At 52.2% G+C, this 12,068-nt stretch overlaps 5 protein-coding genes across 5 annotated transcripts; 3 read left to right on the plus strand and 2 right to left on the minus strand.

Moving 5' to 3' along the window:
• Positions 1-278: 278 nt before the first annotated feature.
• On the plus strand, positions 279-2,139 carry AKAW2_80221S (cytochrome P450; the record flags this gene model as incomplete). The annotated part of the gene is made up of 5 exons (XM_041681217.1): positions 279-675; positions 735-917; positions 970-1,301; positions 1,364-1,787; positions 1,841-2,139. The coding sequence occupies 5 exons, from the start codon at positions 279-281 to the stop codon at positions 2,137-2,139; spliced, it is 1,635 nt and encodes a 544-aa protein (XP_041548182.1).
• Positions 2,140-2,445: 306 nt separating this feature from the next.
• abd1 (mRNA (guanine-N7)-methyltransferase) lies at positions 2,446-4,758 on the plus strand (the record flags this gene model as incomplete). Its single annotated transcript, XM_041681218.1, has 4 exons — positions 2,446-2,610; positions 2,879-4,446; positions 4,505-4,671; positions 4,724-4,758. 4 exons carry the CDS (start codon positions 2,446-2,448, stop codon positions 4,756-4,758), a joined length of 1,935 nt encoding a protein of 644 aa, XP_041548183.1.
• Positions 4,759-5,186: 428 nt separating this feature from the next.
• On the plus strand, positions 5,187-6,924 carry AKAW2_80223S (SUMO ligase MMS21; the record flags this gene model as incomplete). The annotated part of the gene is made up of 2 exons (XM_041681219.1): positions 5,187-5,941; positions 6,012-6,924. The coding sequence occupies 2 exons, from the start codon at positions 5,187-5,189 to the stop codon at positions 6,922-6,924; spliced, it is 1,668 nt and encodes a 555-aa protein (XP_041548184.1).
• A 307-nt stretch (positions 6,925-7,231) lies between these two features.
• On the minus strand, positions 7,232-8,440 carry MIC33 (putative mitochondrial dicarboxylate carrier protein; the record flags this gene model as incomplete). The annotated part of the gene is made up of 3 exons (XM_041681220.1): positions 7,232-7,280; positions 7,349-8,277; positions 8,438-8,440. 3 exons carry the CDS (start codon positions 8,438-8,440, stop codon positions 7,232-7,234), a joined length of 981 nt encoding a protein of 326 aa, XP_041548185.1.
• Positions 8,441-10,417: 1,977 nt separating this feature from the next.
• AKAW2_80225A (uncharacterized protein) lies at positions 10,418-10,753 on the minus strand (the record flags this gene model as incomplete). The annotated part of the gene is made up of 1 exon (XM_041681221.1): positions 10,418-10,753. One exon carries the CDS (start codon positions 10,751-10,753, stop codon positions 10,418-10,420), a length of 336 nt encoding a protein of 111 aa, XP_041548186.1.
• Between the last annotated feature and the right edge of the window lie 1,315 nt (positions 10,754-12,068).

A 12,068-nucleotide genomic window follows, 5' to 3' on the forward strand; every position in this document is an offset into this window, starting at 1 on the left:
ACAGTGCGATTCGTGTTAGTTGTCTATGTACAGGCTCTGTGGAGTGGTACCTGCTCGCAATGATTAGTCTACTGTGTCTATGCTTACTGTCCTGGAGCTAACAAACAGAGCTTATGCATGGACTGTCAGACCTACCATGGTCTCTCCGTACTTTACCCATAATCAAACAACCAGGGGGTCTTGCCTCCCCTATACTACATTCATTCCTCATACACGCCCCAACACTACAGATCATCACTCAAGTCCCAATTCCACCTCATCCTCCCAAATACAACACAATGACTCCATCCCTCCTCCCAACAACAGCCCTCATCTCCGCCATCCTCGGCATCACCGCCCATCTAACCTACTTCATCCATGCCGACCTCGAAAAACACGTCGTCTTCCTCGCCAACTGCCTCATCTTCTGGCCCGCACTCGGTCTACTAGCCCTACTCATCCTCGGATACAGAGAGATATCCCAATGGGTCGGACTAGCAATACTGACCTTCCACTCCTCACTGTTAGCTTCTATAGCGATCTATCGATACTTCTTCCACGCGCTGGGCGGGTTTCCAGGTCCGAGGCTAGCAAGGATTACTGCGTTATGGGATTTCAGGAATACAGTGCTGGAAGCGAAATGGTACCTTAAAGTGAAAGAGTTGCATGGGGTGTATGGGGATGTTGTTCGGATTAGTATTTCTCTCTACCTTTGTTACTCGTGTGGTTTGTACAGTATCTGACGGATTAGATAGAGCCTAGGGAGATCTCCATCAACAAGCCATCTGCGATAAAAGACATTTACGGCGTGGGTACGACATGCGTCAAGGGACCATTCTACGATCTACATTATCCGCATCGATCATTGCAAATGGCGAGGGATAAGGCGTTTCATTCGAAGAGAAGGAGGTTATGGGATCGGGGGTTTACGTCGAAGGGTATGTCTCAGACACTTTATCTGCCGATCGAGTAGCTGAGTGATATGACTAGCACTTGCCGGCTACGAACCCTATCTCCTAGAGCACTGCAAAGATATAGTCCGGGTTATTGAATCCCGATCATTGCAAGCACAGGAGACCACCGCGCTAATTGATGGGTTTGCATGGGACTCGATGGGGATATTTGCGTTTGGGAAATCGTTCAACATGCTGCATGGAGAGCCGCCGAAGATGTTGCAGATGATGAGGAAGATGGGACGCGGGGCAAGTGCCTTGTTGAGCTCGAGTTGGCTGGTTATATTAATGCGGGGGATGGTGGGTGTGAGGCGGTTTACGCATAGATGGTTGGAGTGGTGTGCGCAGTGTGTGGAGGAGAGGAGTAGGGTATTGTTGCATTCACTGTCTAGTATCAGGTTGTGGATGGTTTAGGCTGATGTTGGTTCCAGGTCGAAACTGATCGCCGGGACCTCTTCAGCTATTTGATCGAGGAGTCAAGCTCCGAGGGCGACCAGTCTATAGGTGGCGTTGATGGGGATCTTGTTCACGATTCAGAGCTCGCTATTACGGCTGGCAGCGACACGGCTGCCAGTACCCTCAATGCTTTGTTCTATCTCCTGGCACGACATCCGGAGAAGCTACGTCGGCTGCAGGAGGAGATAGACTCTGGTGTGCCAGCTGGGGAGGAGCTGTGTCATGCGGCGTTGGTGAAGAAGCCGTACCTGGAGGGGTGTATCAATGAGAGTCTGCGTCTGTGTCCGGCTGTTCTGAGCGGATTGCAGCGCGAGACAGGGCCAGAAGGGCTTCGAACGGCGGGAGTGTATATACCTCCCGGGATGATAGTGTCTGTGCCGACGTATACGATTCAACGAGGTATAGTATTAACCTTATTTGCGAAGATAGTAGCTGACATCGTTTACGTCTAGACCCGCGCAACTTCCCCCGTCCAGACGAGTTCATCCCAGAAAGATGGTCCACGCAGCCAGAGCTAGTCATCCACAAAGAAGCGCTCAATGCGTTCTCAAGCGGCACATACTCATGTGCAGGGAAAGCATTCGCGATGATGGAGATGCGACTACTCGTTTCCACGATCGTAAGACACTTCGACATTGAGTTTCCCCCAGGGGAAGGACAAGAACCGCTAGATACACTGGGAGGAACAGGTCCATTAGACTGTTTCACAACACATATCCCACAATATCGTCTTCTCTTCACAAAGAGATAGATAGATAGATAGATAAACCCCCAATACAGAACTGTGTTACTCCACATTGAATAGTAGGATGTCATGTATTTATTAATGATGGTAGGCATCTACCGTTACTGTTTCACTCCATTCACAGGCCGCATCCGGCCAGGCAGGAAACACGGTTCAAGGCAGGGGTTTCAACCAAGGAAACTCAACTTAAAGCAGCTCGAATTCCGTCTGACTTCAAACTTGCTTTATCCCTGCTACTAAGTCTACTACTACTACCCCTTTCATGGGAGGTATCATATTATCTATCCCTTTTACTTCCGTCTCACTTTAATCATGGCCTCCGAAGAGGAACAACAGCGCACAGGCCAACGGCCCAGCATCAGCATGTACGATCCCGCCCGAGACCGCTGGGAGGAGCATCCTGTGGTTGCTGCTGAACCAACGCCAGCTTCTGCTTCCATCGAAGCAACACCATCTCAGACGGATGAAGCGAAACCGGTGAGTTATAAGCTTTCCTATATGTATCAAGTCGAGAGTTCTCTGCAGTGGAGAGAATAAGTGGATCGTTCAATCCACTGCGAAACTAAAGTGGCGCTTACGCTCGGCGGAGGCGGTGATTACTTATTCTTCCCGCAAATAAAAGACTCCGAAAAGAAAATGCTCCTGCGCGTCTGATTGTCTCTCGCGACATTCTTTTTTTCAGTGTTCCATCTTCTTTCCCATTGCAACTGATTGTGGATGTTCATTGGGGTTTTTTTTCATATAGGTTCATGATCCTACTGTGACTTCTACGAGTGAACCTCTTCCTCTTCCCCAAACTACCACTACCGATCCTTCTCAACAAACGGAGCAACAGCAGCAGCAGCAGCAGCAGAAGCAGCAGAAGCAGCCACCTATCCCGACACCTCCATCCTCCCAATCACGTCGCAAACACAAGATAAGCAAAATGGGTGACTACTCTCGCTCTGGGTCTGCCGATGTCTACGCCGAGCAGAGCTCTCCTGCGGCCGATAGCCACAAGCGCAAGCTCGAGGACGAGACGTCGGAGCAGCAGCCACCCGCCGATCAAGCGAACGACCGTCCTATTTCAAAGCGTAAGCGTCTCGAAGAACGACATCAGAAGCTCCGGAAACGCGGGCAGGCACCTCCCTCGGCTTACTCGCGCCGCGATGGCGACGAGACAGCAGCACGCGCACCACCACAGCCCCGATCCCCCTCACCGCCCCTTCCTCCGCGGTCTCCGTCGCCCGAAGTGCAGGCGCGTCAGCGGAAACGACCCGGTGGCGGAGCGCGGCGCGGCCTCGTGGACCCGCAGACGCTGCGGCGGCGACAGGAGGAGCGGGAGCGCGCGCTGGAAGAAGATGCGATGCGCAACTCGCAGAGCCGGGGCGTGACGGATATCGTGAGACAGCATTATAATGCGGTTCCGCAGCGGGGACGGGAGTGGCGCAAGACGGAGAGTAAGATTAAGGGGCTACGCAGTTTCAATAATTGGGTGAAGAGTACGTTGATTCAGAAGTTCTCGCCGGATGAGGAGTTCGTGGCGCGGGCGATTGGGACGAAGGATTGGGCGGATGGAACTGGGCCGCCACCGATGGAGGAGAAACGCTTGCTGGTGATTGATTTGGGATGTGGTAAGGGAGGTGATCTGGGCAAGTGGCAGCTTGCGCCGCAGCCGGTGGATCTGTACGTGGGACTGGATCCGGCCGAGGTGTCGATTATACAGGCGCGCGAGCGGTATGCGGGGATGCGTTCGGGTAGGGGGCCTCGTGGTGGTGGACGGAGGGGAGGACCGCCGTTGTTTCATGGCGAGTTCCGGTCGAAGGACTGCTTTGGGGAGTGGTTGGGAGACGTTGATATTGTTCAGCAGGTGGGAGTGGATCCGAATGTTGGACCGGGAGGGTCGATGATGGCGTCGCGATGGGGTGGGGGTGGGTTCGATGTGGTGGCGTCTATGTTTGCCATTCATTATGCGTTTGAGAGTGAAGAGAAGGCCCGACAGATGCTGCGCAATGTGGCGGGGTGTTTGAAGAAGGGTGGTCGGTTTATTGGCGTGTGTCCCAACTCGGACATTATCAGTGCCCGCGTGGCCGAGTTCAATGCCAAGCGCAAGGACCGCGAGGCGGCGAAGCAGGATGCTGAGCCGGAAGATGGTGAGGTGGAGGAGGAGGCCAAGGCAGAATGGGGGAACTCGATCTATCGGGTCAAATTCCCTGGGGATACGCCGGAGGATGGCATCTTCAGGCCGCCGTTTGGATGGAAGTATAGCTACTTTATGGAGGAAGCGGTGGGCGAGATCCCGGAGTATGTGGTGCCGTGGGAGGCGTTCCGAGCGTGAGTCCATGCCATAAATCCGATCCACGAACTATGGATTACGATACTGATGAAGCAGGTTGACGGAGGAATACAATCTGGAGCTGCAGTACCGCAAGCCGTTCATGGAGGTGTGGCGAGATGAGAAGGACGATCCGGAGCTGGGGCCGTTGAGCGAGCGGATGGGCGTGAGAGATCGCACGACGGGCGAATTGACGATGACGCCGGAGGAGCAGGAGGCAGTCAGTGAGTATATTCCTTTACTGCAGCTGGAGAGGGTGTAACGCTAACAAGATAGGTTTTTACCATGCGTTTTGCTTCTACAAGGTGTAGATGGATACATAGTATTAGAATGAGGGTAAATAGATGTAATGGACATGAAATGTATTTACTTCAACTAACTATCATATAACTACGGAGTACTCCATACTCCTCCATCCTATAAATAAAAATGTAGTTGCAATTACATCGATAAGATAAAGAACCCTTCCCAAAACAGCCTAGCGCCACGCATCGCATCGCGTCGGCGCGTCTTTCAACTTATCTTTATCCATCAGCCAGCCAATCTTTAGCCTCAAAGAAACATACAACAAAGAAACCTACACCATATACTACTATACCATATATCCTCCTTCCTCCACACCCACACCCACTTGAAACTACACTCACCACACCACACCACACCACACCACACCCTCATTCTCACTCACTCACTCACTCACTCACTCACCTCAACGAAAAGAAAAGAAAAGAAAAGCAAAATGCCCAAACGACCCACCACCACTCCCCGAAGAAGAGACCGAGACCGAGACCAAGACCGAGAATCAACCCCCCCTCTCCCCCCCTACGAACCCCCAACCAGCACCCTAACCACCCTATCGCACCAACCCACCACCGCACCCGCCCTCTCCGCCCTCCTCGCAACACACACCTCCTCCACCCTACGAACACATCTCCAGCACGCGCAGGAGAAACTCACCGATGCGGCGGGGGAGATCAACGAGCGGTTAACGGATGCGAAGGAACGGAGTAAGAAGGCCAAAGAACGGAGAAGAAAGTTACGCTCTCATACCGAGGAAAGAAATAATAACGGAGAGGGGGGAGAAGAAGAAGAAGGGAATGGAAGTGAGGAGGAGGAGGAAGAGGAGGAGGGTGGGGATGGAATTGAAGAGTTTGAAGAGAGAGTGAATGCGACGACGAAGATCCTGGAGGAGACGATTCGAGGGGTTATTGATAAGGAGGTGCGGGGGGAGGAAGTTGGACGGGTTATTGCGGGGTTGGAGGGGGGTGTTGTTGAACGGATGAGGGTTAGGGGGGTGAGGAGGAGTCAGAGGGGGGTGCAGTTGAGGAGGAGGTTGAGGGGTGATGGTAGTGAGGAGGAAGAAGAAGAGGGTGGGGAAGAGGAGGGTGCGGATGTAGATGAGGATGAAGAGGGCGCGGTACCGTTCCTGGCGCAGTTCGAGGATGAGTTACGGGGCAAGATGGAGGAGTATAATGGGTTGAGTTTGACGAGACGGTATTTCCCCTCGATTCCATATTATATTACCATATTTTGCCAGGTTACTAACACAGATTGTTTGTGGCAGCTACACAACCAACAACTCCTACATCGGCTTCTACAAAATCATCCACGAAGCGAAACACATCGGCGACGAGATCCCTCCTCCACCTCACCCATCAACATGGTTCTCTCATCTGGAAGATCCCCTTTCACAACCTCCATCCCACCACCATCCATCTACCACATCCACTACCACCACGTCTACATCCACCAGACAAACCAAAACCACCACCACCCGCTCTCACCCCCGTCCCTCCCCCTCCCCCTCTGCTTCCGAAGACGACGAAATCGCCATCCAAACCGAACGCATCTCCCTAAAATGTCCATTGACGCTCCTCCCCTTCCGCGACCCCGTCAGCAGCACGAAATGTCCACACAGTTTCGAGCGCGAGGCGATATTCACCATGATCAGCGGGAGTAATCAGATGGTGCCTGATCCGCGGGGATCATCTGGATCTGGAGGTGGTGGTGGTGGTGGTGGTGGAAGGGCAAGGAAGCGCGTGCGCAGCGTCAAGTGTCCGGTGTGCGAGGTGCAGTTGACGGAGTTTGATCTGCGGAGTGATCCTGTGTTGGTGAGACGGGTGAAGAGGGCGGAGATGGCGGAGTTGAGGGAGAGGGAGAGGGAGATGTTGGGGGAGAATCAGGATCATGATGGTAATGATCAAGATGAGGTGGGGGGTGGGGGGAAGAGGAAGAGGAGTGGGAGGAGGGGGAGTGCGGTTGAGGTTGATGATGGGGATGATGATGATGGTGCTGATGATAGTGGTGATGATGATGGGGAGGAGAGGATTAGAGTTAAGAGGGAGAGAGGTATGTCTGTTGCTGCTGCTGCTGCAAGGATTAAGCAGGAGAGGGCGGAGTCGATGGTCGGTGTTGAGGAAGTTGATTTGGATGGAGAGGAAGAAGGGGAAGGGTATGATTCTATGTATGATGAGTGATTTACTTACAGTTACTTGAGTACTGCCATCAGAGTAGACTTTGTATTGCCTATCTCTATTTAAATCACTAAGTAGCTGCAAAACACGGGTATAATAAATACAAACAGCCATTGAAACAACATCAACCATTCATCGAAACACCATCCTCCATCCACAATCATTAAGGCATTTCGATCTTCTCCTGCATCTGTTCCAGACAGTGCAACCAGATCCGCACCTGTACAATAATCATCATTCAACCGACAGAAACCGCGGCACTGAAGTCAAGTTGTCGACAAGCGAAACATCGTACTGAATCACTGGCACCCTACTTGGTAATCAAGTTCAGATAATCGGCCACGATAAGCGTCACCATCCTGTGGGTCTGGGGTTAGCCAACGGCACTACTAAGTGACTAGTAACAGCAAAAGGTGGAGACACTAACGCATGAGGAGCGATCCGCACATAGTACGTTCCGAAACCGCGGTAGAACCGCAACCAGCCCTCCTCCTGGACGACCTTGCGCGCGCAATCCAAGACGCCCTTGTAAGGAAGCTGACCGGTCTTAGGATCCTTCTGCTGCTTCTGCAGACGGGTCTTGACAAAGTCGAAAGGCAGGGAGAGGAAACTGGCGAAGAATCCGGCAATAGCGGACGCGGCAAAGGTCTGGTTCTGAGTGGACAGGCTAGTATGCTTCTTCAGCTGGGCCTTGGACTCGGCAAAGAAGGTCAACTGGCCGACGTTGAGTGCCATGGCACGGATAACGGTGGGGAAAGCACCCGCCCACAGAGCCGGGACACCTTCGTGCTTGGAGATGCGGAAGAGCGCGTCCATGACGGAGCGGTAGTTGGCCCGCGCCTCGGGAGGCTTGAGACCGTCGGACTGCATCCGCACCAGCGCCAGATCGGCCGGGTTGCCAATCATGGCGGCAATACCTCCGGCAGCGAGACCGGCTCCGGCACGTTCGGCGAAGGTGACGCTGCGGTTGGCGGCTTCGGCACGCTTGTTGAGAGTCTTGCTGAAGGTGTCGAAGAATCCCAGGCGGGCGGTGGTGTAGACGGCCTGGCGTAGCAGTCCAGCGGACAGACCGGTGTACAGATCGAGGGCCTTGCCTGAGGCAATGATGTCGCGGGCCACGCCAAAGGCAGACGGGCGAGGACCGGTGCGCACACCTTCACCAGCGAGCTGCAGACGGACTTTGATCATGTCGATGGGCTGGATCACGACCGTGGCGGTCATGCCGGCAAGGCCACCGTTCACGAAGGGAAGAGCAGCGCGGGTGTAAGGGTGATGGAGGAAATCCATGGCGGGCTGGGGCTCTTTGGCCGCGGTGGGGGAGGCCATGTTGACGAGGAAGCAGGATTCACACCAGATCTAGAGAGGTGAACGAGGGTTAATGCGGAGACTTTTGAGGAGAGTGAGGGCGGATGAGACGCGCCGAACGAAGGATTTAAGAGGAGGAACACAGATGAACGAAGGATGAAACGCGAATCAACAGATAACACGATACGCGGTGGGGGCAGGGAGAAAAGACCATCTAGCCATAAGGATACGAAGTGCCTGGCGGAGCAAAGAAAAGACAGATTTTCTTTGCCAGGCACTCAGCATGACCGACCGTGACGTGAAAAGGGCGGGAGGGGAGATTCAACGTACCGTGGAAGCACAGCTGGGCAATGAGGGGAACCCGGTCGAAGTCACGAAAAGGCCCGACGAGAATGAGTAGGAAGTGGTGAACCGGTTTTTGAGGAGAAGTAGAACAAGTTGGAACAGTCAGATGATGGGGGGAAAGGAAGAAGTGAGGAGGCGAGAGAGAGTGTGTGCAGTGAATGGATTAATTTTGTTGCAACGTTGTACAACTGGAAGCAAGCAAGCAAGCAAGTATCTTGGGTGGGTTGATTCTGATACTTATAATAACTTGATGCATGAGTCAAGGTAGCATTGACGGGGATTCGATGATGTATTTGTATGCCATTGATTCTATCCGAGAAGCCGACCAGGAAAACCAGCAGTAAGTAGTAAGTAATTCCTTGACTGACACTTTCGAATAATCTTCTCCAGCTGTTTCCATCCCCACTTTGTTAGCCGATGCCAAACGTAGGGCCCGAGCGATCGATGAGGATTTAGTAGTATATTATTCAGTAGGAAGTATTGGGAGAGTAGTTAGTTAGTTGCTGCACGATGCCGCCAGCTGGAAAATGCGGGGTTGCCACGTCTGATGATATTCCTTTCATATGATTTTCTGTCTATGATGAAGTTGTTATTCTTGTCTCTACTGATAGGTAACTGTTTTCTTCTCTTCTCATAATAGTATGATTTATTTCCAAACATGCCTTTGTATTGCAAATATTCAACAAAAGGAAAAAAAGGAATAGATACAAAACAGCAAGCTAATACCAAAACGTCATGGCGGGGAATAATCATCCATCATACGTACATAAAGTAATTACCGTAATCTCCCCACACCCACACTAAACCTAATCGGGTCTAACCACGAGAACGGTCCGGTTTGCGCTGCTTCTTGCCGCCTTCCCGAGGTTATCTCCTGTCTCCTCTTTCCCCAGTTTGCCAAGTAGGTTAGTAATGTCGGTAGTAATAATGCTACTTGAATAATAATATTATTATTTCCCAAAGCTTGGTCTCGTCGATCAGTCTAAGGTAGGTACTGTCTGTCACTTCGGAGATATCTGGTCGTATAACATATTCTTTTTTCAACTTCACCAAACACTAGGATACTCTTTAGCTACCGTTGAGAATACTAGTAGAGAAACAGCAATAGAAACATGATATCATTCACAACATCATGTAAAATAACAATAATGCACCCCCGGAATAATCATATTCAGATCTCCTACTATATACTGGATTATCTCCTTTCTCCCGATTCCTCCGACTTTCGGCCCTTCCCCTGTGCTGCCTGCCACTGTCAGCCGGAGAAGATCTCCTCCGTCCTCACTCCAGTGACAATGTGGTGACTACGCACTTCAGTGGCGTAGCAACTATGATCGTATCGCAGGGTCCCAGTCAAGTAGCCGGCAAGGTGGATGACTCGGTTGGAAGGGTATGTTGGCTGTATGCCGGAGCACTGATCTCCTAGCCCGCTGTCTCTCCAGGAGTCACCAAGTTGTTGGGAATCTACATCTACCTACAACAACAGACCCATCAAACCTAGCTAGTTAGTAGTAATACACGTCGTATCGGAATTACAATTCCAAAAAGGGTCCTCCCTATCCCCAACTATCCCAATGGGACTCAACTTTCTCCATACTGCATCCTAGATAGTGGATGAACTGGGGCGACGGATACCTTCGCGGCAACCACTCCCCCCTGGCGGCAGCACATCTCGGGATCCCGGAGCGGGTGAGGCGGGTATCGGTAGTCGCGCGCGGTGGGATTCACTTCTATCCCTCGGGTACTCTCCCGGGACAGGACCCAGCAAGGAGTAATCAGCAGCGTGCTGACTGGCCGGTTACCCTGTCAAGAGGCCCAGGCCCCCAGGCGGATTAGCTACTGGGGCTTAGACTACGATCCTGTTTGTGGGGACTATCTGCAACAAGCGAGCTGCAAAGAAAACAGCCGATTCTCGCTGGAATGTCCGTCTCATATCGGAGTATTGTCCTCTGCAGGCCATCATCTCTTCATCTGGCGGCCTATATTGCTCCTTGTATCCGGCGGAATAGCCGACTCGGTTTATCTTCTGCTGTGTGTGCCCGCGCGGCCGAAATTGAATGACTGGCCTTGTTCTTGCTGATGATGTGGTCGTGAAGTTGGAATTTCTGCGCGTTCGTTCGCCCAATGCCTGCCCCGCGTGCGCTGGCCCCATCATTGCGGCGGTCACAGCTGGCCGTCGCATGTCGTAGCTCTCCACATGATACTTGCCAACGTCATCTGGAGCTTCAATTGCGCTAGATGTCGCCCGATGCACGCACGCGTGCCTTGCGAGAATGGCGCGTACGCCGCCGAGCTAAATCCGAGATTGATGTGTCTTTGACTCTGCGTTGCTGGGCAGCCATCGTTCTGGGGGGTCGTGTTTGGCGAGGGCAATATAGCAGGCTGTGGATACTATAAAATGCCTGTGCCGACGCTGCACCCGTCTAGGATCTGATTGTGTCGTCTTCCTCAACCCAACGGTACGGTCATCTTGCCACGGCTGGTGAGATGCGTAGCTTCTCCTTGTTGCAGGCTTGAATGTATGCACATTGCTGCATCAATGGGCCGCTGCGGATATCGCTGCTGTGGGAAATTCGTTCCGTATTTCGTGTGCCAGTTTCTCGTATGCATGATGTAGTTGCGAGGTTGAAGACTCGCGCATAGGCTGACGGAAGTAGAATCCGAATCTGAGTACTAGCATCTACCGAAACAGGAGATCAACCGATTCAAGACGCGTATTGGCATACTCGCTGCGTCTACCATCATATTATTGACCACACGATGATAGCGCGAGGTATGGTACACCGTACATCAAGCAGATTACAAGCCTGCCGAATACACGATCGATGATTACATCGAACGCCAAGCAGCTGCACCAGTCTGACACGACCATTGGCGTCCCCACGAGCTGCCATTCGCATCTGTCTGCACGAGATAGAGGGCGTCGCGGAACCTAGGAACCTGCGACAGACGCTTCGGTTCGAACCCCCGCATGGCAGCGCTTGGGAAACCAGGTCCGATGATGTGACTCGACTTGGCATGTCCATTTGAGTCCTTCGAGGTAAAGGGATTCTTCGTCCCCAGTTGTATCACTCCGTAGTGGACTTCCTTTCGCAAGCCTTTTCCTCGGACGTAGATATCTATTCCTGTCAGTAATATTTTAATGGTATGACTAACAACCAACCTTTCGGTCCGCTTTCCGAGTTAAAGATGCTGGATTACTAACAAGAAGGAGGTAGGGCACCCAGGTGTCAAGGGAAATCTTTCCATGTTGTTGTCCCAGTAGTCCTATGAATATATATCGTAAAGAGGTAAGGGCATTAGCTTGTTGACGTTCTGATGTCTGCTTTTCTCCCCTGTTTGAGTCGGAGGACCAGGGGTGAAAACATAATTCTGATGGCACGGCACGTAGCATGTATTAAGTTGAAGAGAAGCAACTTAAGTGTAGGCTAGTCATTGCAAAGTCTCTCCCCGGAGATTGAAGTACATCGGTTGATGCAAGCCTACAGAGCTCATTC

This window comes from Aspergillus luchuensis, chromosome 8 (genome assembly GCF_016861625.1).
Source record: "Aspergillus luchuensis IFO 4308 DNA, chromosome 8, nearly complete sequence".
In the NCBI taxonomy this organism is placed as follows: domain Eukaryota; kingdom Fungi; phylum Ascomycota; class Eurotiomycetes; order Eurotiales; family Aspergillaceae; genus Aspergillus; species Aspergillus luchuensis.